Source organism: Erithacus rubecula, assembly GCF_903797595.1.
Source record: "Erithacus rubecula genome assembly, chromosome: 15".
NCBI lineage: Eukaryota > Metazoa > Chordata > Aves > Passeriformes > Muscicapidae > Erithacus > Erithacus rubecula.
Window position 1 is genome coordinate 17,843,008 of NC_136667.1, and position 27,373 is coordinate 17,870,380.

At 48.3% G+C, this 27,373-nt stretch overlaps 1 protein-coding gene across 14 annotated transcripts in view; it reads right to left on the reverse strand.

The window, feature by feature from the left end:
• Positions 1 to 27,373, reverse strand: part of ARHGEF9 (Cdc42 guanine nucleotide exchange factor 9) — a 194,598-nt gene that overhangs the window by 15,260 nt on the left and 151,965 nt on the right. For all 14 annotated transcript variants that reach the window (XM_079318948.1, XM_079318955.1, XM_079318953.1 and 11 more), the window contains 5 exons: positions 26,347 to 26,579; positions 21,117 to 21,246; positions 12,623 to 12,754; positions 2,559 to 2,802; positions 1,909 to 1,977 (listed from right to left, as the gene is read on the reverse strand). In XM_079318948.1, coding sequence (XP_079175074.1) covers positions 1,909 to 1,977; positions 2,559 to 2,802; positions 12,623 to 12,754; positions 21,117 to 21,246; positions 26,347 to 26,579 — 808 coding nt within the window. The remainder of the gene's footprint in view (positions 1 to 1,908; positions 1,978 to 2,558; positions 2,803 to 12,622; positions 12,755 to 21,116; positions 21,247 to 26,346; positions 26,580 to 27,373) is intronic.

Here is a 27,373-nt window from a genome sequence, read left to right on the forward strand (position 1 = left end):
CCTCTCTCCCCTGAGCAGTGCCAGCAGCTCTGGCAGCCTTGCACCTCTCGTTGGCTCTTGGGCACAAGACAAACCCCAGAGTACCAAAACTAAAGAGTTCTCAGTGTCAATATTTAATTTAATCAACCTGAGACTGGGCTCTGATCACCACAGTGTAGGGCAAAGCATACAGAGCTACTGTTTTAATGACCCTATTTGTTATTTTTCAGATTTCACATCCCAAAACCAACCAGGTTGTGTTTAACTCAGAGCTGGGGTGTGACTGAACTTCTGTCTGGCTCGAGGACTTAATCCCATAATAAGAACTGCCAGTGCCTCAGCCTAAGCTTGTTCTTCACTGAAGAAATGCTGACTGCTGTTTTAGGAGCTAATGAATTTCACAGTCCAAGAAGCCCAAGATAACAACCCCTCCTTTTTCATCTCAGAGAGAAAGAGAGAGAAAGACAAAGAGAGCAGACAGAGAGCAATTGCTGTGTGAGACACAAGTCCTGTCAGGCAGATTGTATTTGTCAGGCTGCAAGTCCAGTGATTTACGTGGGAATACTGGCAGGCATGCTCAGGCACCTCTGAACTGTGTCCCTTATTGGCTGAACAGCACAATTATTAATTAATACCTCTATTAATTAATAACAGAATGAAGTGAGCAGCTGGCAATAACCTGGTTGTGTCAGGGCAGTCATGCAGGTCAGGCTCTCTCAGGGTGCAGCCCCACGAGCCCTGTGGATGCTCCCGTGCCCAGGGACAGACATGCAGGTGCTGAGGGGCTGGGACAGGGGACAGTGTGAGGCACCTGGGCCTGCTCTGGGTGTGCACACTCTGAGCTTAGAGCATCTGGCCAGGAGAGCTTTTGTAGAGAACATCTCAGGAGACAATAGAAGAAATTAGTAGAGAGGAGAAGACTGATGACAATGGAGAGACACAGCAAACCAAGGAGGTCACAGCTGGCCTGGCAAACAACTCCTGCACCAGCAAAGCCAGTAGACAACACAAAGGTGAGGCAGAAAGCAAAGAGCTCCTTCAACTTCTGCAAAAACCCCCAAAACACCTGCACAGAGCGGGGACCAACCTGCCTGCACCTGAGCTGAGCCAAGCCTTGAGGAGCTCTCTCCAAACCCACTCGTAGGCCTGGCTGTGCTAGGGTACTTTGGTAACAAATCAATACATCCATGACTGTGTGAAGCTTTGGAGAACTTGAGCAATGACCTCTCTGACCTTCCCTCTGTGTTGAGAATTTCCAAACCTGTAGCTGCAAGAGTTATTGCGAGAGAGAATTAATGCTGGCTTGGGCCAGTTGAGACTCTGCCTAACACCAGGCAGGGCACTGCTCAGCTGGCTGCAGCCTGCCTGCCTGGGGAAATGAATCTGACATTCCAGAGATACAAGGTCTTTACTAAAGTACTTTATTTCCTAGAGTTGATGCTACTGTGCTGTCTTTAAAAAGTTACAGGCAGCCCCAGGAAACAAGAGTGTCCCTTTCCAGCAGCAGAAAAGGGGTACTCCCTCTCCAGTTCCAGCATTTTAGCTTTTTTTAAATTTTTTTAAATTTTTTTGCTAATGGGAGACTTTGGGAATTAGCAGAACCTCTACACACCTCCGCACTCACTCCCATTTCAGCCTGAGATAAACAACTGAGATAGATTTCTGCCCCCAGGGACAGCTTCTGGACATCAGACTGGAGACACGAGATCAAATTCATCTCTGGTTCATTCCACTGGCTTTCCACCACCCTCGACCAGAGATTAATTTGGCCCACAGATACATTAAGGAAGGATACAAAGCACAAACGGTATTTGATATAAAAAAGAGAAGGGAGGGGGAAGTTGAGGGGATGCTGGATCCTAACCCAGCAGGATTCAGCCCAGCCCCTCCACCCTCACATCACCAGGCACAGAGCGTGTTGCCGGTTACCTTTTTGCTTACTGACTTTCTTTACTGTCATTGCCGCTTGCCGCTTTTGATTCTCAGAAATTTCAAAGCCTGGAAAAGGGAACACGGCAAACACAATTCAGAAGTTGCTCACAAAGCCTCCTTTTCCTTCTGGGGAGGGGATGCTCTGCACTGTTTGCAAACATGGAATGCTCTGGGTGTTCTAATGAAAAGCAGCTCTTCCTTGGCCTCTCTCTAATCTCACTCTGCAGGGGTGGATGGAAAGTAAGATTAGAGCATTTTTATTTATGTCATAAATATGGCCCATGCTTTAGAGCTGAGCCTGGAGTGACACTGGTCACAGTTTAGGGGCTGCCACTGACTTTGCTGCCTCCCCTCTGCACAAAACATCCTTAACCAGAGCAGGAGGATGCAGCCAGGAGACCCTGGATGGCCAAAAACTTCCCTCTCCCACACACCCACAGAGCTCCAGGCTTGAGCTATGGGCACAATTTGTTTATTGAGGGCCAAAAAGAACAGTAACTGAGCTGGAAAGAGACCTAGTTATGACCAGGAGAGCAACCAAGCACATTTCAATGCTACCACCAAGAAAATGTGGGCTCCTCCACCCATTGGGGCAAAATTACACACTACCAACAACCTCCTTTCAGATTCATTTCCACATTCCTCACCTATCTTTTCATCTTCTTTTACCATCTTCCTTTCTTCTCTGAAAGCTCTAAGCCATCGTAACTTCTCCTCCAGTTTCTTGGCAAAGAATAAGTGCATTTCCTCAGTCTCCTTGTTATGCAGTTTGAAGGCATTCTTCATGCTGACATTGAAGTCATCATCTCTCCCATCTTCTATATCCACCACTTCATATTTATCCATGTCTATGCGCCCTTTGTAATACAGGATATCCCTCCTGATCAGATCCTGCAGAGAGAAAAGGAAGCAGGGGTTATGGTGAGATCTCACTGAAAGCCTGAGCTCTGCAGGGAGTTCCTGGTGAGGGAGAGAAAAGTGATGGTGAAAGCTGGGCAGACCCTTCAGTTGTTGGAAGAGATGAGAAGAGAAAAGCAATGGTGGAAGTTGGTCAGATCCTTCAGTTCTTGGGAGAGAGAGAGGAGAGGGGAGGGGAGGGGGAGGGGAGGGGAGGGGAGGGGAGGGGGGAGGAGAGGAGAGGAGAGGAGAGGAGAGGAGAGGAGAGGAGAGGGAGGGAGAGGATGAGGAGAGGAGAGGCGAGGAGAGGAGAGGAGAGGAGAGAGGAGAGAGGAGGAGAGGAGAGCGCGAGGAGAGGAGATGGGAGGAGGGAGACAGGAGAGGCGAGGTAGAGGAGAGGAGAGTGAGGAAGGAGGAAGAGGAGAGGAGAGAGGCAGGAGAGGAGAGAGGAGAGGAGAGAGAGGAGATGAGAGCGAGAGGAGAGGAGGAGAGGCGGCGGGGAGGAGGGGACGAGGAGAGGAGGGAGGGAGAGGGAGGAGGAGAGGAGAGGGAGAGGAGAGGAGAGGAGAGGACAGAGGAGAGGCGAGACGAGGAGAGGAGAGGAGAGGAGAGAGAGGAGAGGAGAGGTAGAGGCGAGGAGAGGAGAGGAGGAGGAGAGAGGAGAGGATGAGTGAGAGGAGAGGAGAGGAGAGGAGAGGAGAGGAGAGGAGAGGAGAGGACGAGGAGGAGGAGAGGAGAGGAGAGGAGAGGAGAGGATGAGGAGAGGAGAGGCGAGGAGAGGAGAGGAGAGGAGAGGAGAGGAGAGGAGAGTGAGAGGAGAGGAGAGGAGAGGAGAGGAGAGGAGAGGAGAGGAGAGGAGAGGAGAGGAGAGGAGAGGAGAGGAGAGGAGAGGAGAGGAGAGGAGAGGAGAGGAGAGGAGAGGAGAGGAGAGGAGAGGAGAGGAGAGGAGAGGATGGTGAAAGCTGGGCTGATCCTTCAATTCCTGAGAGAACTGAGAAAAAGAAAAAGAAGTGATGGTGAAATCTGGTCAGATGCTTCAGTTCCTGGGAGAGATGAGGAAAAGAAAGAAGTGATGGAAAAAATTGGTCAGATCCTTCAATTCCTGGAAGAGATGAGGAAGAAAAAGGTTATAAAAGTAAATTCTCCCTTGGCCCCACATCTCTGTGCCTGTTATCTCAGTTAGCAGAAGATGATCATCAGGAAACAGAATGTTAATTCTCTATTCATGGCCACACAAGGTGATTCAACTTATTTAAAACCAAATTCAGCAACACACAATCAAGATTTCCTTCCTGAACCACTCTCAAAAGCAATATTTAGGTATAGTAAATCAATTTAACCTAAATACCTTTGGATTTTTCAGAGTGCCCTAAAGATAAATGCTATGTCAAAGGATTCATTTGAGAGGAAAAATGAAGGCAACATGAAGCATTTATTTATTGAAATAATATTTAGCAGTGAGGCTTTTTCAAGATAAGCAGGAGGTATTATTTTAAGCAAATTAATCTTGGAAAATAAACTCAACATCATAATGATTTAGCAAACTTGCTCATGAATCTGCCAGACATTATTAACTATCACAAGACTGGCCAGAGGCTCACAGGCTTTAAATCCTGATTCCTTCCTTTGGAATGCTCTGGGCAGGGGAGGGAATTCCATTAACTATAAATATCTTGTACAAAAACCTTCCTCTGGTGTAGGCTGGAAATAGTGACAGTCCAAAATGTAAGAGAAAGGTATTTCAGGCTGAATAGGCAACAGAAAACCTTTTCAGTCTTGTCCTAACTTCGGAAATTGCTTCTTTGGAAAGGCTGCATCCAGTGAACCCTTCCAGACAATTTTCATGATTGTGGACAGATTTTTTTTTCATAAAGAATCAGCAACCACAAACCCTGAAAATCCCAGGCTCTGTGCACTGTCTCTTTCCTTACATACACTAAATACACTTTCCCCCTCTTATCATCCCAATTTGGACTCAGAAAACATGATGAGCTATTTTTAATAGTGAATGAATAGTGAATTCCACCATGAGCTGAGCAAGGGGAAGACAAGAGCACAAAGCTCCTGTCTGCCACTCCCACTGGCATTTGGAGAAGGAAATTCAATAATGACTCCACAAGAAATGGATCATCTTTTCTCCAAAAGAAGGACCACTCCTCCCTTGTTGGCCATGAACTCCACACTGGTACCCTGAATTTATAATTTGCTTTATTCCCCACACAAACATCCCTTGAGCAGCACGTGTCTGGACATGGAGGGTTTTGTCCACAGCTGGTTCCAGGAACTTCAATCCTCATATTAACAACTGTAACTGGATAATTTGATTTTTAATGGGCTCAGCATTTCCTATTATCATTCTCCCTTCTTCTTGCCAGCACTAACTGAATGGATATTATTACCCAACTGACTCAATTTTAACACCCATAATATGAGAGGCACACTAATTATTTGATCTGTGGATATTTTATCACAGCTTTTTAAAGAATAACAGACACTACTCAGCTCCTTAGTGAAGCAGGGCCCTCTTCAAATGCCTTGCACTGTAATTGAGCTCAAGAAAACTCAGGTGTTCATCTGGGCTGCAGCAGGCAGCAAACAAGGCCAAACCCTTGTTTTAAGGAGATTTTTATGCAGGTGGACAAGAGGATGGAAATTGAGAGAAGACAGAGGCCACGAAGGGATGCTGCTGTTGCTCCTCTCACCACTCTGTCCAGCAAGTTCTGCCCTTTTCCCAGTATATCCATGGAGTCAAAGAAAAAAACATGAGATTAAGGAGAGTAGCTGTGAGGTTGAGGAGGGAAATGGATTGTTCCACCAGCCTGGTGTAAGTACTGAGTGGGGGACAAAGCAGATCAGTGCCCAAAAACTGAAATTTATTTGCTACAGAAGCTGAGAGGAGCTCTGGCTCTGTGAGGACAGGAATGCTGCTCCTGCCCCTGGTTACCCAGGGATAAATGAGAGAATTTGAATGAGAGATATTAAGAAATTACAAATCTATAGGATATAGCTTTTGGCTCAGTTTGTTTGGTCCTGTTCATTATCCTGCCTGTGGCTCAGCCAGGGTGACCAGTGGCTGCTCTGCACTGGCCAGTTCTGAATGCCACACAAGATTATTTCTTGTAGTTAAATCAGGCAAGAGCAAGAATATATAAAAAACCCCAAAAAGACTCTCAAAATCTTATCGGGGGGAAAGGCCAAAGAAATGGAGCTGTTTAATCTAGAAAGGCCATAACTAAAAAGGAATGTGCTGTTGGCATTCCAGTATGTGAAAACTGCTCCTCTTTTAAGGAGGCTGCTGATCAATTATTTTCCATTTTGATTGTGTCTTGGCTTAATTTACCACAAGGGAGAACAGGATGAGAAACTTGGGAAAAAAAAATTATGTTTCTATCTAGAAGAGTAGTTAAACCCTAGAAGAGACAAAAGAGGGAAGTCTTGGGATGGGATTCCTGGGGGACTTTCAAAAGAAGGTTAGACAAACATCCATCAGAGATAATGTGAGTGTGCTTAATCCTGCAGAGGGAATAGCTGCTCTCCTGGGGTCCCTCTCAGTGAGAGCAGGTGACAGATGGAGCAGGGCTGGCAGCAGGTAGGATGAGCAGGACCTGGGGCACAGGGGATGGCACAGCACCCAGCCTGCCTGCCTGCCTCCAAAGGAAATCGATGCATCTGGGTCATTTGCACTTATTTGTCTAAATATGATCTTTTTTTACCCTACAGCTTCCACGATTTCCTTCTCTTCCCCTCGCTGAGGTTAATTAAGCTTTTCTGAATAATGCTCTGCAGTCTGTTCACGTAATCTGTACTAAGGATTCACAAGGAAAGGATGAAGCCAGGAAAAGTGGTTTGACAGGAGCACAAAGGCAAGTTCTGACACGTTACATAAGCCCCCCACAGCTCTGCTCTTGGGGTCCTGCCTTGGGACCTGCCTGGGCCACCCCTCTGCTCCCACCCCTGTCACTGTCTCCTCCTGGAAGGGACAAGGTGACTTTACTGGGGCCATCATAAGGAAAGCAAGGCTGAGCTTTACTGGAAAACCTGGAAGCTGGGATGGGCTCCCACAATGAATTGTTGTAGTGGATTTAGACACCTGCACCTGTAAATCACTGCTCAGGAGCTCTTTGACTCCTACTTGCCTTCTGTGCTCTCCTCCTGCTCTCTAATTTTCATCTCTTAACTTTTTTTTCTTCCCTGTGTCTGGCACTGCCTGTGGGAGAGGAAAGGTCAAACCCCCTCAGGACACTCAAGGGGAAAAGGAACAATAAGACAATAAAGACAAGGAGAACAATCTGCAGTCAGCAGTGCAAAATGGCATCACAACCCAAATCCATTCAGGGGTTTCAGTAGCACAGGGGACCTGAGGAGGAAATAAGCTCCTGAGAGGACCTGGCTTGATCCAAAACTGGGTTGGGTTGCAATACAGGATGTGGCCAGGAATGTGGATTCTGTCCCCATCTGTTCAACCAGCTGGGGCAGTGACCCTGATCTGCTGGCACATATTCTCTGCTAATGGGCCATCTTTAAACCAGCTGGGCAATCATCTTTATCTTCCCACAGCCCATCCTCCCTCCAGCAGATATCTCCTGTTCATGGCCACTGAATCCCAGTGCATGACTGATAAAATTCCATCATCCCATGGGAGATGCTCCAGCCAGGGCAGGAGCCAAGCCTTTCCTGCCCAGAGAAAAACTGAGATTTTGGACACTAAGGCACCTTCTTTCCACTGGATTCCAGAGGAAAACCAGACCCTTCCACATCATGGATGGGGAGGGGACTGGAGGAGCAGCAGAGTTTGTTCAGAGAGGGGAGATCTCAGTGAGGCCTCTGACATCCTCCAATCTCTGCTCCCTGTGACAGGGACAGCACCCAGGGAATGGATGGAGCTGGGCCAGAGCAGGGTTAGGTTGGATTTTAGGGATTTTAGGGAAAGGTTCTTCCCCCAGAGGGTGCTGGCACTGCCCAGGCTCCCCAGGGAATGGGCACAGCCCCGAGGCTGCCAGAGCTGCAGGAGCTCCCAGGGATGCCAAGGGTGGGGTCTGGGGTGTCTGTGCAGGGATGAAAAGCAGAAATCCCTGCAGATTACCCCAGCAGAGATGAGGAGCTCCCCATGACCACACAGACCCAGCCCAGGCCAGCCCTGCCTATGGAACAGCTGGGGCTGGAGTTAGGCAAGGACTAAGCCAGGCTCACAAAAACTGCACTTAAACACCAGCTCAGATGTGGGCAAGGCAGAGCTTTGGAAGAGGCTGAGTGGCCTTTGCCCTGAGCTCTGGGTGGTCTCAGACCCCTGCCTGTGATTTCCCCTGCTCTGGCACTGGCTGCAGAGCAGTTTTCCAGTGCACTCCTGAAACCTGTCCTGATTTTCCTGCTCTCTCTCCCCTGCCCAGCCTGCCATGAGCAATGACAGCATGGCATGCTGTCACTGTGCCATGTCTCTGGGTATCTTTAGTCATCAGGGCTTTCAACCTTCCTTGACTTTAAAAAAAAAAAAAGACTCTGAGCCTACATTTGTGAAGTCTAATTCCCCTTACAGAGACCCTTTGAGGAAAGCAGCCCAGCCTGCTTTTCATGAACACTGAGGGACAGTTTTCTGTAATATTTGTACATTTAATTTAACCCCACAGTGGGCTGAGTGCTCAGATGGACAGTGACAGTGACACTTGGTAGAGCAGCACCACACTGGGCCTCTCCTTGGTCCCTAAAGCTCAATGAACCCTTTGGAGTGTTTTTGTCCTAAATACCCTTGATATCAGAAGATAAATCTAAGAGTTTGGATGCTGGAGCTGAGGGAAATGGGATCTGCTCAGCCCAGCCAGGAATCAGCTGAAGGATGGATCCAGTCAGGGACAGGGCGATGCCCCAGCACCCCAAAAGCCCCTCACAGCCACTCAGTTCCCACCCCAGCCTCGGCAGGAGTGTCCCAGGGGAGCTGAGCTGCTGGTGCTGGGTTTATGTAACTCCTCCTGCACAAGGAGAGCTGTGCTGGGGAGGTCAGCACATCCCTGCCAAATTATTCAGCACTGTCTGTCTCCTGAGTTTGGGAAGAGACTGTTTGATTCATCCTCATGGAGCTGCAGTGTGGGATCCCAGAGGGGGAGGGCTGGGCTCACACAGTTTGTGTGGCAATGCTGTTCTCATTCCATGGGCTCAGTGCAGCAGCTCTGGCATTTTGATGCCTGGTTCCAGCCCAGCAGCCAGGCCAGGCTGAGTGCTTTTCCAAAAGCAGGAGATGGGAAACCCTTGTGCAGCCACATCACTGCTCTGCTGCCATCTCCAGCTGCTCCCAGGGGCTTCACACAGTGCCCATCACAGCCACAGCAGCAGGGGGAAGTTTCCAGCTCTGGAGGTTTGCCTGTGGGCCAAATTTCCACCCACTGCAATTCCAGGAGCAGTAAGGGAGGCACAGAGTGTTTTGCAGAGCATCCTGTAGATCTGTATGGTCACAGGAGGCTAAAGCTGATCCCTGCCCAGACAACCACACAGATGGTGGAGGTCTAAACTCAGCTCTTTCTGGATTTTCCTCCACTGAAAGGACTCAGAAATGTCTCTCCTATTTGGAATCCTGGCCTGCAGTGGAGTCTGACAGGATTATTTCCTTTACTCCATCTCTCCTGTTTGTGGCTGGCTACTGCTATTAACTGCTCTCATTTTGCTTCCCATCCAACCTGCTTTGCTGGGGCAGCTCAAGGGGAGACAGCAACAGCAATAAACCACAAGCTGGAGCTTGCATTGCCTCCTGATTGCAAGAGACACATAAAGAGCACAAATGAAAACTAAATGTGTTTCATGCAGTTACTGATCTTTCTGCACTGTCAGGAAACACTAAACACGGGGCCCCTTCAAGGACTGCGAAGCTATTGGTGAAAGAAAAGTGGAATTTTGAGCAGTAACTCTGTTAACCCTTCAAACTGCCATTCCCAGCCTCATGCCACAGTGCCCTGGAGGCCTTGAGGGAATTCAAATTATTACCCAGAACAGAGAAAAGAAGATCCTCATCTGCTAAAAACCTGAAGCATCCCCAGAGTGATCACAATTAGCTGTGTGCCACAGGCCTGGATGTTAAGCACCATGATTTGCAAACCTAAAGCATCTCCATGTCAAACCTTCTCAACTTCAGGGTGATGAGGAAAGTGGACCCTGTGCCTTTAAGGCAACATCTTTTAGTGTTACCATCACCCAGGATTGCCTTCATTTCTTGGTAATTATGGCCAGCATCCCAGAATAGGCATTTTTCTCCTGATTATACACATATGGCAAGGCACAGTGAGGCAGTGCTTGCTTCCTGCCCAGCCTATTTCCTTCTGCCTTCCCAAAAGGCAGCTCTGAATCTGGGTGTCCAACCAACTGCAGCATCCAGACTGGTTTTTCAGCACTCAGTGTGCTGAACCCTGAAATGCTTGATGGGGCCATTTCACCTGATCCAACACTGGGCTCTAAAAAGTTCATTTCACACTTTGTGACCAAATCTCTGTGTTCTCTCTGGTCGTCTCCATGCCCACCTGACAGAATTATGGAATATCCTGAGTTGGAAGAGACCCTCAAGGATCATCACAGTCCAACTCCTGGTCCTGCCAACTTCTCACTGCCTGGCACCAGGAAAGAATTCCTGGTCATCTCAGGAGGTGACCAGCACTGTCTCTGGTGGCAAAATCTAAGCCAAACAGACTTATCAGTAAAACCTAGAAATTATTTTTGTGAAAATGATCTCTGCAAGGTGTTTGGCAGCAGGGAGAGGTGCCTGCCACGGGCTGCAGCCCTCAGTGCAGATTTCCTGCTTGGAAGGAAGACTTCAGTACAACCACAGAGTACTGGGAAATAACAATAAATAATAATAAGTGGTGGAAATAACATCTGCCAAGCAGATTTGAGAGCAGCTCTGGGTAATCACTCATTTCCCAACCCAGGTCTCTGAAGGTGTGGTGGTCATGGAAATGCATTCAAGAACTAAAAACTATTTATTATAGAGAAATCTCCATAGACTAAACAAAAAGTCTCCTCTCCCAAGTAAATTGGTGAAAAACTATTTTGAAGATGTTAAACAAAGTAGTTTTCTGTATGTTTTTAGTATGAAAGAAGCTGGGAAGGAGGAAAAGTAGTCTAAAGTTTTTTGGTTTTTTTTCTTATAGTTTCTAGCAATAAAGTCTATCTTTATACCATTTAAAGTTAAGCCTGTTTTATCTTCCTCTTAATCCTATTTTACAGCAAAAAAAAAAATTCAAATTAAACCAAAACCACTACAACCTGCATAGCCAACAGTGCTCCTTACACAGGAACACTGGATGGGCCAGCAAAAAAAAACCAACAAACTCTCACCTTCACCTGCAGGGTGAGTCCACAGGGGAACAAGGTTCAAAAACACCTTCACAGGTCAGGAGGGAGAGGAGGATGAGCAGGTAACTGCAAAGATCTGGAGGAGTCAGAGATCCTGTCTGAAATATGTGTTTGCCTTCTAAAGCCACCTGGGATATCTCCCATGCCTTCATCAAACTGAAGCATCTGTGGCATATTTAAATTAGCTCCATATTTCTATTAAAAATCTCTCTGGGCCAACAAAGAGATAAAACTCCACCATAATAATTTTTTAAAAAGTATTTTCATATAGACTGTGTCGTGATGAGAGATGTACCATACCTATTAATTTATTACATCTGAAGGAAACCCACAAATGCAGATTTTCTGAGGATTCACTAAGATGTGCCATCCTAAGTGGTTCCAAAGCTGTTCTCAGGGGTGTGTGGATCATATTCCATCCCTCAATTTTCTGTACTGATGAGCACAGAAATCCCAGCCCTGATTTTCTCAGAGTTATGGGAATGCTCAGCACCCAGTGCAAGCCAAACTGAATCAGAAATTCAGGGTCACAACCAAGGAGGAGGAGGTGACATTAAGAAGGAAACCAGCTGTGCACCTCCAGACTCATCACAGCTCTCACTGCTGCTCTGGGGCTGTCAAGGAGGGAAAGGCACAGCAACAAGGAGGGGAAAACAAGCCCAGACATTCCAGAAGGCAGAATTTCAGTCAGCCATGACTCAGGAGAAGCAGTGCCACCCACTGCAGTGCCCGGGCTGCACAGGGGGCAGTGATGAGTCAGGAGCCACCCACGTCCTGCTTGTCTCCTCGGAGGGTGCCAGGCTCAGCCTGTCCTGAGCCCAGGAGCTGGGACAGAAACAGAGCCCTGTGCTGTGCCAGGGACACCCCCTGCACAGCTGCAGGGAGGGACAGCAAACCCTGAGCTGTCACAGCCAGGACTGAGGAGCTCTGTCCCTTCGTGTCACACAGTGACAGAGAGCTGGGGACACCTCAGTGGGACACTGAGCTCTGCTGTGCTGCTATTGCCACCACAGCACAAAGCACCAGCATCCTGCACTGCCATCCCACCTTTCCATGGTTCCAGGGCAGGGAGGGGCTCTGTAAACCCAGCAGGGCACAGACAGGAGGATGAGGCTTCAAAAGCCTCTCCCCCAGCACCCAACACAGCCTGGCTGCTGCTCATCACCATCTCAATGCAGCAATTGGGCTGTCAGCCTCAGTGCCAGCTTCTGCAGCTCATACAGGAATTGCAGGGCTATCTAATCCCAGATCATACACTGCAGCCAAAACCTAAAACGAGAAGGGAGGCAGCAAGCCAAACCAGGGGCACATGAGATAAAAGCATGAAAAGAGCAAGCAGAGGTTGGGTTTGCTGTGAGCACAAAAATCCCTCTGCCACAGCGTGCATTGTCCTTCCTCAGGGCTCTCCACATCCTCCTCTGCACGTGAAACCCACTTTGCACTGGCAAGCCAGCCCACAGCCTGCCCTTAGCTGTGTCCTTACCTTCTTGCAGAGAACCATCTGGTGATCAAAGAGGAAGAAAACTCGCTGCTGGTTCCGTCCATAAGGCTGGTAAATCCAGGACATCTCTCCCGTGTAGATCAGCTCCGAGCTGCGGTCCAAGATATCGTCCCCCTGCAGGGCACAGGAGCCAGGCTGAGGCAGCTGCTCTGACAAGTCTGTAAGGTTTTGGCCCTTCTAAAGCTCTCAAAAACACCCCCCATCTGATTTCAGTCCAGAAACTGGGATTGGGGGATAATTGTGAATAAATGAAGGAGGTGTGGATGCTTGAAACACCCACATGGTCCCTACAGCTCACACTGCAATGGGGGAAGAGCTGCCCAGGCACTGTCCCTGCCCAGGGACTGCCCCTGCCCAGGCACTGCCCCCACTCCCCTCTCCAAGTACCTCCAGACCCTTGGATCTTGCTGCAGGTGTTGCTGGCATCAGGAAAACAAAGCCCCTTCCTCCTGCCCACCCCAGAGACACTTTGAATTCAGATTCCCTGCACACTCTCCCTTTAAAATATCACCCCAAAGCACTTCCCCTCCTGAAATCTCCAGCCAGCTACAAAAGCCTGGGACACACTGGGATATCAGTTCCACATCCCTGAGGCTCAGCCCTCTGCATTGCTGCCCCTCTCTTCCCTCACCCAGGCACTGCCAGTCCCTTCTCCCATAGCTCATTAGAGCTGCCCAGCTCCAAAATCCTCCAAAATTGTGGCTACTGTGCCCCCCCCGAGCTGGACAAGGCTCCCTGCTGGCTGCCAGAGTGCCCTCACCCTTCCCTGCCTCCAGCTTGTTTTCCTCTCAGAGTTTTTTTTTTTTTTTTAAGGATCATGAGCAGATGGTCTTGAAAACACAGTGCTCTCTCTCTCTCTCCCACTCTCAGAGAGAACAAATGCAGTCACCCTCCACTAATTGGAATGAGCTGGACTTTTAAAAAAGTTAATTAAAATCTATTTATTAAAAAAGGGTGAATTCACCACCACCTGCCCTGTGGGCATCTCTGTGGAAGGAGGCAGGATGGCTCCAGCTGAAAGGTAAGTAGCAGCATTCAGGAGCAAGACGGAGAAAAGCTTTTTATTTTTTTTTCCTTTTTGGCTGTGAACTACTGCAGTTCTGGCTTTGATGCCAAGCTGGAACTGATTTCTGGGACAAGAGTGTCCCAAAAATCCCAGCAAACAGCTTGTCAGGGTTCAGCCAGCTATGGGGGGCACCCAGCTAGACACACACTCATGGTGCTGCTCACACTTGCAGTGCCAAGGCAGCCAGGAGTCCCCCCCAGCCCTGATGAGGATTTCAAAGTGCTGCTCAGGTAAATGTGTAATTAACCTCTGAGCACTGATTGGGAGTGAGCTCTGTGTCCCCGGGCCCTGTGACAACAGCAGCTTCATTAAGTCACTGCATCACCAAGCTGCAGCACAGACTCCCAAATCACCTTAGCCAGGGCTTTGGGCACATCCCTGCCTCTCCCCCGTGCCTGAGCTGGCCCAGGGGCTAGTGAGGGGTGATTCTGCCCACAGTGACTGCCCAGGGTCCTGCTGCAGCCTGCCCAAAGCAGGGCACAGCACTGCTGCCACAGCTCAGGGGGACACAGGGCTTGTTCTGGAGCCCCAGGACAAGAAAACACAGCAGCTCCAGGAACTGTGAGCTTTCCTAGCTACACATGAGCTTACAGGAAGAAGATTCCCACAAGCCTATGGATGGGAGCTTTAGGAGAGGGGGTGAGCTTAGGAGAGACTGGCTGCTAAAAATAGAAAGGCAGCTTTGTCTTTTACTCCTGTGGTAGCATCTGAAGCCTGAGGACACACAGAGGGCTCTGTAAACACTTCTACTTGATTAGCTGAATCCAAACTGTGTAGTCCCTGCAAGCAACATAACCCAAAAACAACCAGATCCGAAATGATGGGGTTTGTATTGCATTTCTTATGTGGGGAAAACAATTTCTATATCCAGTTTATAGGCTAGAAATATCTCATTTCCAACTTGGGGTGAGCAAATTCGAAAATACAGATTGCAAAGAGTTTGGGACTGGCATGTGGCACGTCCTCCAGCCTGGAGCCTCATGGCAAAACCTCTGAACCCCCACAGGCTTTTCTTGTCTTGGCACAGTTGTATCTCTCTGAAAAGCACAAACTGTCTTCTCCTGGTCCCTACTGAGGGGCTCAGGGTGGGGGACAAAGAGGGACCTTGGCTTTTGAGCTCCACTGCCACTGTGGCTCCCCCAGCACATCTTGGTGACACTTCCCCAAATGTCTGTCCCAGTCCCACACCTCCAAATCTGTACAGAACCAGGAAAAAATTCCCCTTTTTCTTCTCAATTTTTTTCCAGCTCCCACAGAGGCTGGATCATCTGTATCCTTCTGTAAGTTAAGACAAACCCTGCTGAAAAAGGAAGAGGCTGAATTTTAGCTGCTCTGAACTGGTAGACAGAGCACTGAACAGTTCAGCAGAGTGGCCAAGAGAAGCCCTGACTCCTGACACCTTTTCCAACCTGAGTTTTGTCCCATAAGCCTCCAAAAAACCCTCCCCAGCCACATCCAGGGTTTTCAGTGCAGCAGCCAGAGGCAGTCCCAGGAAAGCTGACTCCTCTGTTCTCCAGCAGGCAGAGCCCCAGTCCTTGGTGAGCAGGAATGGGAGCACAAGGTCACAGGATCTGGGCTGGCTGGCAGCTCCCTGGAGCCCTGCAGTGACACACTGAGTCCCCAGGCACTGCAGGCTGTGACAGCACAGGGTCAGCTCTGCTGCTGCTGCCTGCAAAGCTGTGCATCCCCAGCTCTGCACTGAGCACCAGCCTCTGCAATGGGCAGCTGGCAGGAACCAAAGAGGTTTGAGAGTGTCATGAAATAAATGCAGGATTTAAGGAAGGCTTGGCACTGAGAGCTGCCCCCCTCCCCAGAGCCAGACACTTCCCTGGGTTTGGGAATGCTCAGAGCCCACTGGAGCTGCTCCCTGCCCACCCCACCACAGCCCTTTGCTGTCCCTGCTGGGCACCAGGAGGGGATTTGTGCCCTTTCCCAGCTCCCAGGGAGCCAGCAGGGCTCCCTCGTGCCTGACACTGCTGTTCTGCAATTAGAGACTGACAGGCTGATTAGCACCCGGGGCTACACTCAGATCACAAACAGGAACTCCAGAGAAACATTGTCCTTTTCACCAGGCTCCATTTTGATACCTTCTGTTGCTGGGGGGTGAGAGAAAAAAAAAATAAAATAAAAAAAGGAAGAAGGAGAGAAAAAAAAAAAAAAGAAGGCTCTGTTTCAGTCCCTGCCATGGTTTTTTCCCCAGGAGGATTTCTCATCAGCTGTCCTCACTTTGGAGGTTACAAGCAGCTTCCTTTCGTGGCACTCTTGGATTCACTAAGGCAGCATCAGGCTGAGGCCAGTGATTATAGATTACATAATTAAGGGCAGCAAGTCTTGATTTAAAGGACCTGTAAATAACAGGGATGAGAAGAAATTTAAAAGAACAATGCTCATTTAATTTCTCAAATAATATATATTTCTCCCTCCATGGAAATTTAATACTCTTGGAAGCTGCCATAGTGGCGGCTCATGGGAATCTTTGGTAGAAATATCTAAATACCTCCTCAAACCAAATAAATCTGTTTAAATAGCAAATTCAAACCCATCCAGGCTGATGGGCAAGGCTCTGCCCTGTGCCAAACAGCCCCCAGTTGGGGATGAGGGATCTTCAAAGATCCCCCAGGGAACAGGAGACACACCACCTCCCTCCTGTGAGAAAAAACTGGGCTGAAAGGCAGGGAAGTGTTGCTGGAGGGCTGGAGAGGGAGCCTGAACTGCTGCAGTGATTGCTGCTACATTTTGTTTTGATGTGGTTCAAGAGCTGTGTGAAAAGGCATAAAACTGAGCAACTCCAGGTGTGCAGAGGCACAGAACTGTTTTCCACCTCCACACCATCCAGAGAGGGCACTCAGGGAGGTTGTGCTGATCCTGAATCCTGCCTGGAGCAGAACCCTGAGAGCTGGGCACAGGGGCACTGGTGGCACTGGTGGCACTGGTGGCACTGGTGGTACAGGGCTCCAGGGACTCATAGGATCCCTGTATGGGGGGCAGAAGAGAGGAACCAGGAGCAGAGAAGGCAGGGCTGCACCTCTCAGCAGTGTCAATACAGAATGAACCTCTGAGCAGGGTGTCTTGGGGTGCAATACAGGAAGTGACCAGAAATGTGGATTCTGTCCTCATCTGCTGCAGCCAGCTGGGGCAGTGCCCCTGATCTCCTGGCACATATTCTCTGCTAATGGGCCATTTTTAAACCAGCTGGGGCAATCATCTTTATCTTCCCACAGCCCATCCTCCCTCCAGCAGATATCTCCTGTTCATGGCCACTGAGTCCCAGGGCATGACTGATAAAATTCCATCATCCCACTGGGAGATGCTCCAGCCAGGGCAGGAGCCAAGCCTTTCCTACCCAGAGAAAAACTCAGATTTTGGACACCAAGGCACCTTCTTTCCACTGCATTCCAGAGGAAAACCAGACCCTTCCACAGCATCCCTGCACCTTCAGAGGAAACTGCACCTTCTCCAGGAGCACTGCTCCAGCTGAACCACATCAGCCACTGCAGGAGGATGCAGCCACCATGGAATGGGACTGCTGCCACCACCCTGACTGACTGACGGGTGTCAGCTTGGATTCTGACTCTGGCAGGGTTGGGATTGTTCTTTGTAATCCTGCATTTCTATTTTAATTTTCCTAGTAAAGAACTGTTATTCCTATTCCCATCTCTTGCCTGAGAGCCCCTTAATTTCAAAATTATAATAATTTGTAGGAAGGGGGTTTACATTCTTCATTTCAAAGAGAAGCTCCTGCCTTTATTGGCAGATACCTGTCCTCCAAACCAGGATAGTGTAAATACAGAATGCACCTCTGAGCACTGTAAATACAGCCCTGCCCACACTGGGGCTGGCAAGGGCTTGGAAATTATGATGGGCTTTGTGGAAATCTCTTTTAATCCTGCTCTCTGTGTGTGTGCAGCTATTCCCACCAAGCTCTGAGGGCTGGGGCTCCCTCAGAGGACAGGAACAGCAAGGAGAGAGCAGCAAAGGCTGCCCAGGGTGGGCTCTGGCTGCCCCCTTTGAAGGCAGCTCTGTGTGCTGGTTTGCCTTGCTGCCTTTAAATGTCACTGGTTTGATCTGAGGGTGTTTCACTCCACGATGCTGAGAGGGGAGAAACAGAGCTGGAACATCAGGGAACACCTGAGAACTGAAAGGCACTGAAAGGGCTCGGTGGGAGGTGGTGGAAGCCCCAAATTCTGAGCCATTAGCAGCTCAAAGGACAGCAGGCACTGAAGGAGTGGTGTGGGCAGCACCTCTCAGGGTCTGTTTATACGCTGGGAATTCAGGTTACAAAATAAAGAAGTGAGTCACACATGGCAACATACCAAGCCAGGCTTCTCAGTCAAGCCCACATTGCCACAAATTACACAGGAACTCATCTCAGTGACAGGGATTATTCCTGATTTACAGCAGCCACTGAGATCAGACTCTTCCCTCAAGATTCTGCTCAGTCATTACTCGTCTAAAGATGACAAAGCTGCCAATAATTCCTTAAGTCTTCAGCTCTGGCCACCCTTTCCTGGTCCCACTGGCAATTTAAACATACCCTGCTCGCAGGATTTCTTGAGGAAAACCTCTGGGTTTGGTTAATTCAAGGATATTTGCAGTTTTCAAATACTCATCCTGAAATTCACCATGCATGGGATAAATTTTTATGCCAAGAAGGGATAAAAATGGTTCCTAAAACACAGGATTCAGTAAAACCTCTCTGCTTAAGGCAGCCTGGACATCCCCTTACTTCTCCTATTTGTTTTAGCATTCCCAACACCACCATTCCTTGCAAGAAAACCTGCACATATTTTATATGTGAGAGCATTTCAAATATTCCCTCACTAAGTATTTTTTGTTTAGTTGGGAATTTTTCCTCCTTCTTTAAAAAATCTTTTTCCACCATCTCCTTGCAAAACATGGATAAATTTAGAAACAAAAATGAAACTTCAGAGAATCAGCATCATCAGTCTCAAGATGCTGAGGAAAAACAGACATTTCTGTTTCATTTCTCCAAATGAAATATTTCCACATGCTGAAATATTCAGCCACAGAAATCATTCACAAAGGGCCAGTGCAGTGGGAATTTGGGATTAGCTCTATCTTGTGCCCTGCCTGTAATTTGGGTGGAAAAAGACTGAACTGATTTTTTACACCTGGTTCCAGTTTTCTTGTGGTCAGTGGTGCTGTCAGGGGGTCTCAGGAAGGTTGGGCTGTGCCTGGGATGGACAGAACAGACACAGAAAGGTCTGGTGAGAGCAGAGCAGGGCCAGGAAAACTGGAGATTCCAGCTGTGGGCTCCTCTCTCTGCTCAGGGATCTTCACAGCACAGCAAACACCAACTGGGAGATTTCAAACCAGAATTGTCCCTTCCCCAGAGGCTGGAGAGGCTGGGGACACACACCAGGAGGCTCCTTCTGCACCCTAAATCTGCACAGGGAACAAAGCTGAGCCCTCAGGGGCTGGGTGAGGAGCCAACCCTGATTCTCCAGGTCCTGGGGCCATTCCTGCAGCCCCCAGGTGGGATTTGGGGTCTGCAGTGCCTGAGGAACACCTGCACACATCTCAGCACATCCAAGCACTTCCTGAAGATCCAATCTTTTCATTTCTCCCACTCTCTTCCTGCATCACACTGTGGCTCACTTCTGGGTATTCTGGGTTTCTGAGCATCCTTCTGCCTGTTCCATGGACAGCTGTGGAGTGGGGGCTGGAGCTGATGATTCAGAATTGCTTTAGAGGAAAGAATCAAGCAGTAAATTCCTCTGCTGGGTCCAGCCCTCATCCTCTACTTCCTCATCAGAGCTCTGTGACTCTTCTCAATCCAAAATCCAGAATAAACAGGGTAAGGAGGGTGTTTTCCTTTGACACCATCAGATTTCTGAGAGTACCAACAAAAGGCTTTGCTATGTTATGAGAAGCTGAAGGATGTTGCTGCAATACTGTGTTCAAAATCTGGAATAGCTGAAAAAAAAAAAAGCCTTGGAAGAATAATTTGGCAAATTCCTGAGGATAGGATGGAGATAAAGAATGGGTACTGCTAAGCAGGAATGAATTATCAAGGATAGGGCTAAATAAAAATGAATTATCAACTGAGCTAATGGAAGAGAAAAAGCAACTGCAATTCCATAGATCCTGTGTGGAGGTCACCTTGGCTTCCCTCTCACACATGAATATTCACTGGCTTGGAATGGATCTGTCCTAATTTAAGATTTATTTACAGCAAGGGTCTCAGAGCTTCTCACAAATGACCCCCATTAGCTCATCCCATGGGCTGAGCAGGGAGCTGATGCTCCTGAGCAGTTTCCTCATTCTAGAAATGAGTCTGTGTGGCAGTGAATGATGCTCCTGAGCAGTAAAACAATCAGACACATCATCTGTGCTCTCTGCTCCCCCAGCCAGCCACAATCCCAGCTCTGATTGCTGCATTTATGTGTTTTATTGTGTGTTTTATCACCAGATCCAGGGTTAAACCCAGCCTCCATCACAGCACTGAAACTAATTCAGCCAAGGAGGACACAGGTGATGCACCTGTCTTTGTCTCCCTCTCCTCCCAGCCTTCACAGATCTTTGTCAGAAATAAAATAATTTAAGGATTAACGCCTCTTTCCCATACACAGCATGATCCCAATGACTGGAATGTGGAGTTATTTCAGACTTCACAAGTGAGGAAGCAGCAAGGCTGCTCCATCACTCTGATTATCTCCTTGCTGAACACATGGGCTGATGACAACAGCGAGAGGATTTACAGAAACGTTTGTCCTCAATCTGCTGCAAAACCCTATTTACGGATTACTTCCATACAATGATTTTTTTTAAATCGGGGACAAAAAGAAAGGGAGAACATAATTTTAGTATGGCTTTTCTTCCAAACACATGGCAGAAATGTAGAGACTGAAGGCCTGCTGGTGAGGAATCCTTCTGCTGACTCTGCCTTCCCTGTGCCTCTCAGCTCCTTAATTACACCATCACTACACACAGGGCTGGCTCAGAAATATCTTTAAGTAGGATGTCATTTATAAAATACAAATAGCATCTCTAACTCCAGTTTAACAGTTTTCCAGTCATAAAGCAACCACCAGAAGGATCTTCTTCATTTTCTTAACCTCTTCAATTCCCAGGGCTTTTTTCTACATCCTTCCCTTTCTCCTCCCCAGTGACACAGCACAGAGGCAGAATGCACACAGAGTTTGCTCCAAGTCTCACCTACCACCAGCACTGCAATCACAAAAATCACTCCAAGTTGCTAGGGATGAAATTGGACCCTGGATTTTCTTTAAACATTTAAGCACCCCCTTGAAGTCACAGTTGTGCCTTCTCCACCCCACGCTTAACCCCAAACTATGCAAAATGAACCATAAGATTTTAGATAATTCAACAACAGCCTGGAATTTGCCCTTGCCAAGCTGCCAGGCTGCCAGGCCAGGTTTAGTGTACCTCCCAGTCCAGGACAGAGGCCTGCCACTGAGCTATCTTGTCGATGTTCTCCAGCCTCCTCTTGCGCTCGTTGATCTGCAGGGTCACGTTCCTCATGACGGCCAGGGCAGCAGCCACGTACCTGTAGTCACTGCACACAGAGGGAAAGGCATCAGAGGCAGCAGGAGCTGCCCAGGAGTCTGCCACAACCTCACCAGCCCAGGGGGATATGGGAAAGGGAGGAGAAATCCCCCCTCTGATGGGATTTTTCCATCTGGATCAGCACAGCAGAGCAGCTCGATGGAAACTGGAACTGGGAGCCCAGTCTGGCTACCACCAACCAGCACTGGTGAGGCTTGGACAGCCTCAAGGTGCCCAGCTGAAGAGCATTCTAGAGCAGGCTGAACACTTCTACAGCCTCTGTCTTTGGGATTTTTCTGGTTTTAAAATGAATATTTAAAAAGTATTCATTTAGACAAGGACCAGATCACTTTCCAAGCCACTCCCAGAGCAGTGACCCCATGGAATTCACTCTCACTGCAGATCTCAGGTGAGCAAATCAAGCAACTCTTTTTTTTTTTTTTTTTTTTTTTTTCCCTGCATGGCCCTGTGAGTGCAGTAACACAGAGTGAGAACAGGCTCCTGCCAGGGCCACTGAGGATGATGATCAGTCTTTTCAAAAAGTGATGCTGAAATCAATGCCATTGATTCCTGCCCTGTGCCTGCTTTCCCATTCCAAGGAGCTGTAATGTTCATTTCCACTGGGAGGACAGGCAAGGCCAGCTGCCACAGCACCACCACAATGTATTATTAACTTAAGGGCTGCTATTGATTGCTGACTAATGAGAAAAACTGCCATCTTGGGCAGCTGCAGGGGGAATGGCTTTATTGATTATTGCTAAGGATTGTGCTGGTGACAGCTAAAAGAGGGGTGAATGCTGGGAATTAGATCCCCTGTCCATGTGTTCCCAACAGGATAAATACTAAGAAGCAAACACACTGTGATATACAAAAAAAAAAATATTATTTGCTTTTTTGGCATCCTTGCTCAGAGGAAATCTTGAGATGAGTTTTCATTTTTTCCTTAAATTCCTACATCAGAATTCCAGGCGTGCTTAAAAATAATCCCATAAATTCCAGTACAGCCGGACTGGACCTTCAGCAAAACAAAGGAAAATAGAGGATGGGCTGCCTGATGTGTTCATCACAGAGAGGTATTGGTGGAAAGGGACCTTAAAGCCCATCCAGGGACACCTCCCACCATCCCAGAGTGTTGCAGGCTCAGCCTTGGACACTTCCAGGGATGGGAGGCATTGTTCTACATAAAGAATAACTTTTTGTGCCTCCCTTTGTGTCAGCACCTGTGCAAAGGGAGCCTTGCTTGTGTAAGGCTTGTGTAAGGAAATGATGTGAGCCAGGGTGGCCTGGAGAACATCCATGATTTATTTTAGGGAAACAGGGAATTCCCTGTGGCCAGGAGGGATCTGGAGAGGCAGGGAGAGATGCAGGGCTCCCAGACAGTCACTAATGATCCCCCAGCAGTGATGCTGGTGCACTCCCTGGCAGAGTCTCCTCACCTAACGTGTCCCTACATTCCCAACCCCACTGTGTTGGGTTGATGTGACAAAAATGTGGATTCTGTCCCCATCTGCTGCAATCAGATGGGGCAGTGACCATGATCTCCTGGCACATATTATCTGCTAATGGGCCATCTTTAAACCAGCTGGGCAATCATCTTTATCCTTCCCATGACCCACCCTTCATCCAGGAGATATCTCCTGTTAATGGGCCATTGTTTAAAACTGGGTGTGGCAGTGATCTTTATCTACGTGGCACATATTATCTGCTAATGGGCCATTTTTAAACCAGCTGGGTAATCATCTTTATCTTTCCACAGCCCATCCTCCCTCCAGCAGATATCTCCTGTTCAAGGCCACTGAGTCCCAGGGCATGACTGATAAAATTCCATCATCCCACTGGGAGATGCTCCAGCCAGAGCAGGAGCCAAGCCTTTCCTACCCAGAGAAAAACTGAGATTTTGGACACCAAGGAACCTTCTTTCCACTGCATTCCAGAGGAAAACCAGACCCTTCCACATCATCTCTGCACCTTCAGAGGAAACTGCACCTTCTCCAGGAGCACTGCTCCAGCTGAACCACATCTGCCACTGCAGGAGGATGCAGCCACCATTGAATGGGACTGCTGCCACCACCCTGACTGACTGATGGGTGTCAGCTTGGATTCTGACTCTGGCAGAGTTTGGGATTGTTCTTTGTAATACTGCATTTCTATTTTAATTTTCCTATTTAAGAACTGCTATTCCTATTCCCATATCTTTGCCTGAGAGCCTCTTAATTTCAAAATTATAATAATAATTTGTAGGAAGGGGGTTTACATTCTCCATTTCAAAGAGAAGTTTCTGCCTTTCTTGGCAGACACTTGTCTTTTAAACCAAGACACCCAGCTCCTTTCTGCTCTGGGAATGCTCAGGATTCCAGCAAGCTGCACTTAGGACCTTCCTATATTTAAATTCACATTAAGCTGGAGTAGATCTTTAAGAGGTGAACAGGTGTGAAACATTCCAGTGAAGCAGGCTGCAGACAGGCAGCAGCTGGAGGGAGGCTCTGAGCTCCCCCCATCCTGTCTCCATGCAGAGTGGGACGGTGCCAGCCATTCATCTTGGGAATGCTAATTCCCTAATTCCAGTGAGAAAACCCCAGCAATGTTTTCTTGTCACGCTGTAATGAAGAGAAGACTCAGGACTGAACTTTTTGGGCTCCCAGCCCACGTCTGTGGCAGAGCTGGCAAAAACTTAGAAGAAAAAATAAAATAGAAACAAGAGAAGCAGAGCATTTGGCCATGAGGCAATAATAGGATCCCATTAACCATGAGATGAAGGTAAATAAATGGTTTGTCAACTCTATTGGGGCTGCAGTGGCTACTTCCCAGTGCTCCATCAGAATCCAAGTCCAGACACTTGCCAAGCATCACATGCTGGCTCTGGATAGTGTGGATTCTGGTTTCAGCATTGTACTGACCTGCTGCAGGGAAAATCCACAGCTCTGCAGGTGTGGAAGGAAAAAAATGAGAAGAGGATCATGTTCCTCTGTCAGATGAAGCTCACATCTGCTTTCCCTGGGAATCCTGTGTTTTTCCATGTTTTGCCCCACTCCAGGGCTGGGATATGCAGCCACAGGTTTTCTCCCTGTGCTGTTACAGCTTCAGGGATTGCTCCCCTAAAGCAAGGGGGGCAAACCTCATCCTGCTTTCCTTCCCAGAGCATGGAGAAGCAGGAGAAAGGGAGTGTCCATGGCAATCCAGGGACACGGAGCTCCCAGGCTGTCACCCAACTGCTGAACCACAGGAGAGCTCCCAAGGCTCCTCAGAACACAGCTCTGTGTGATTATTTAACAACATGGTGAGTTTAAAACATCCCAAAGGAAACAGGACTGTGCTCCCAAAATAACCCAACCCTATTGTTAGCACACTGCCCACATCCCCTTTGCTGTGGCTCCCAAGTAATTCACAGAAGGTCATTTTAAACACCCTCCTGTTGAGAAGCCACATCTGAGCTCCCAGGCAGTGCTGTGAGTCCTCACATGGCTGCTGAGGGTAAAACCCACAACCTGTGGGATCCCAGAGCTGCTTTCTGACACCCTGAGGTTCCCAGAGTCCATTCCAAGTTCGATTTGGAAAAGCAGGAATTGGATCTGAAGCCAAAGGCTCATCCAAATTGGTGATTTTGGACATTTGGCTACCTTGAATCACTCAGACTTGTGGGTCAGGTTGAAGCAGATCAATAAATCCCTGCTCACATCACACTTCTGCTCTTCTAGAGCTGGGCTTGGGAACAACAAGCTGTCAAACACTTGCAGAAATTTCTGAAACATCTCTGGCCTTTTCTGTTCTCACTTGCTTTTAAATGGGTTTTAGAAAAAGAAAGAAAATTGGCCGGGCAGGACCAAATCTGCTCTTACAGGGCCTGATTTTTCTTCCACCTTATTTTCACAGCAGTAAATCCCAAGCGGTATCACAGGCAATGCTCCTGATTCACACTGCCAGGCAGCCAGGCTGATTGTCCTCAGCAGCAGCAAAAGACATCCTGAAAATTTTGGGAGCTGCCAGTGCTCCTCTGAACCTAAACCCCATGACAAAATCAGAGATTGGACTGGGCTGAACAGCTGAGCAGGTTTGTAGTTCTCCCCACACCAGGCTCCAGCTGCAGATCCTGGCCCTGTGCTCACTGTGTGCCTAGGTTCTCCCTGGGAGCAGGGAAGGAGCCTCTCAGATCACTGAATGCTAATTAGGTAATTTTTCCAGTGTAACTGGTAGCATCAGAAAGTACATCCAAGGGTAATTAGTTCACATGTCTGATTAGAACAGAGCTGAGTGTGTCTCCATCGAGAATTGCTGCTTTGAGAGGACTGAACTGTCTGCTGACCCTTTGTCCTGCTCCGATTTATCCAGGATGTGACAGGGACAAGAGCTGGACAGAAAACCCCAATCCCTACAGGGAAGGAGCACTGAACAGGAAACATCAACTTTTGTGTGGGAAGAAGCATTGGACAGAAAACCCCAACCCCTGGGTGGGAAGGAACAGTGGACAGAAAATCCCAACACTTGTGTGGGAGGGAACACTGGACAGAAAGCTCCAAGCCCTTACCCTGGACAAAAAGCCCTAACCCTTTGGTGGGAAGGAGCCCTGGACAGAAAATCTCAATCGCTGTCTGGAAAGGAGCAGTGGACAGAAAATCCCAATTCCTGTGTGGGAAGGAGCAGTGGACAGAAAACCCCAATCCCTGTGGGAGAAGGAGCCCTGGACAGAAAACCCCAACCTGAGGGTGGAAAGGAGCACTGGACAGAAAATCCCAATCCCTGCTGGGAAGGAGCACTGGACAGAAAACCCCAAGCCTTGGGAAGGAACAAGTCCTGGACAGAAAACCCCAACTCGTGATGAAAAGAAGTCCTGGACAGAAAGTCCCAATCCCTGTCTGGAAAGGAGCAGTGGACAGAAAACCCCAACCCCTGAGTGGGAGGAGAACTGGATATAAAATACCAACCTATGTGTCAGAAGGGGCACTGGACAAAAAAATCTCAATCCCTGTGTGGGAATGAGCAGTGGACAGCAAACCCCAACCCCTGTTGGAAAGGAGCACTGAACAAAAAGCTCCAAGCCTTGGGGGAAAAGGAGCCCTGGCCAGAAAGCCCCAATCCCTATTTGAAGGACCCCTCCCCGTGCCTGCTGAGCTACCTGTGCTCCTGGGCCGTGTACTTGAGCAGCTCTGCCAGCTGCAGGGGGTACTTGCAGATCTTCTGCACGGGCGTCAGCAGGAAGCCGTCGATGGCGATGTCGATCATCTGCTGCAGCAGGCGGCACGCCTCGAAGAAGTGCTGGTACCTGCTGTCCTTCATCAGCTTGGAGAGCTCCATGCACGCGTCCAGGTGGTTGTTACAGTACTCTGAATAGATCCAGAAGCCGTCTTGCTGTGGAGGCACCAGGAGGATGTTATAAATGAGAAACAAAAGTATTGATATTCAGCGAAATTTAGATTACTTTGTTTCATATAGACGAGCAATGGGGGTACATGGGGGCCACTGCCCACTCCATGCTCCACCAAACTTTGGTTTGCAGCTCCTTTTATAGCATGGTTTCCTTGTAGTCATGAATAATTGTTATTTTTTTTTGCTGTCATAATTTTGCCAGGTAAGCAGTGGTGGTCCTTGGGATTACTGCATGACATGAGTCTCTAGAAAAATCTGTCCCATAGATAACCATCCAGTCTTGGTAGACAAGGAAATGGCAGAAGTCAGGAAGTCTGGTCTCAGGGATAGGCTGCAATTGATTACACAAAGGCAGGAAACCTGATTTTTAAGAATGTGTTGGGCTGTGTGAAAACCTTGTTTTGCAAGCTGTCAGTAGATACAACTTATTTAGAAAACATAATATTCATAACAGGGGGATTTAAAACAAAATGATTTAATCATATATTTTCCTTTCTTTAGTGTCATGCTTCATTTCAGACCTAAGTATTCTGGTTTATACAAACCCCAATACTTTTATGATTAACACAAATCTTTTGTCAATTATCACAAGGAGGATAGGTCAGGCAGAGACCAGGTGTTCAATGCCACAGCAGGGCTGGGAAGGGCAGGGTCAGCTGGGATATGGGAGAAATTCCTCCTGCAAGGGTGAGGATGGAATTCCCAGAGAAACTGTGGCTGCCACATCTCTGGAAGTGCTCAAGGATGACCTTGGAGCATCCCAGTCTATATGCATC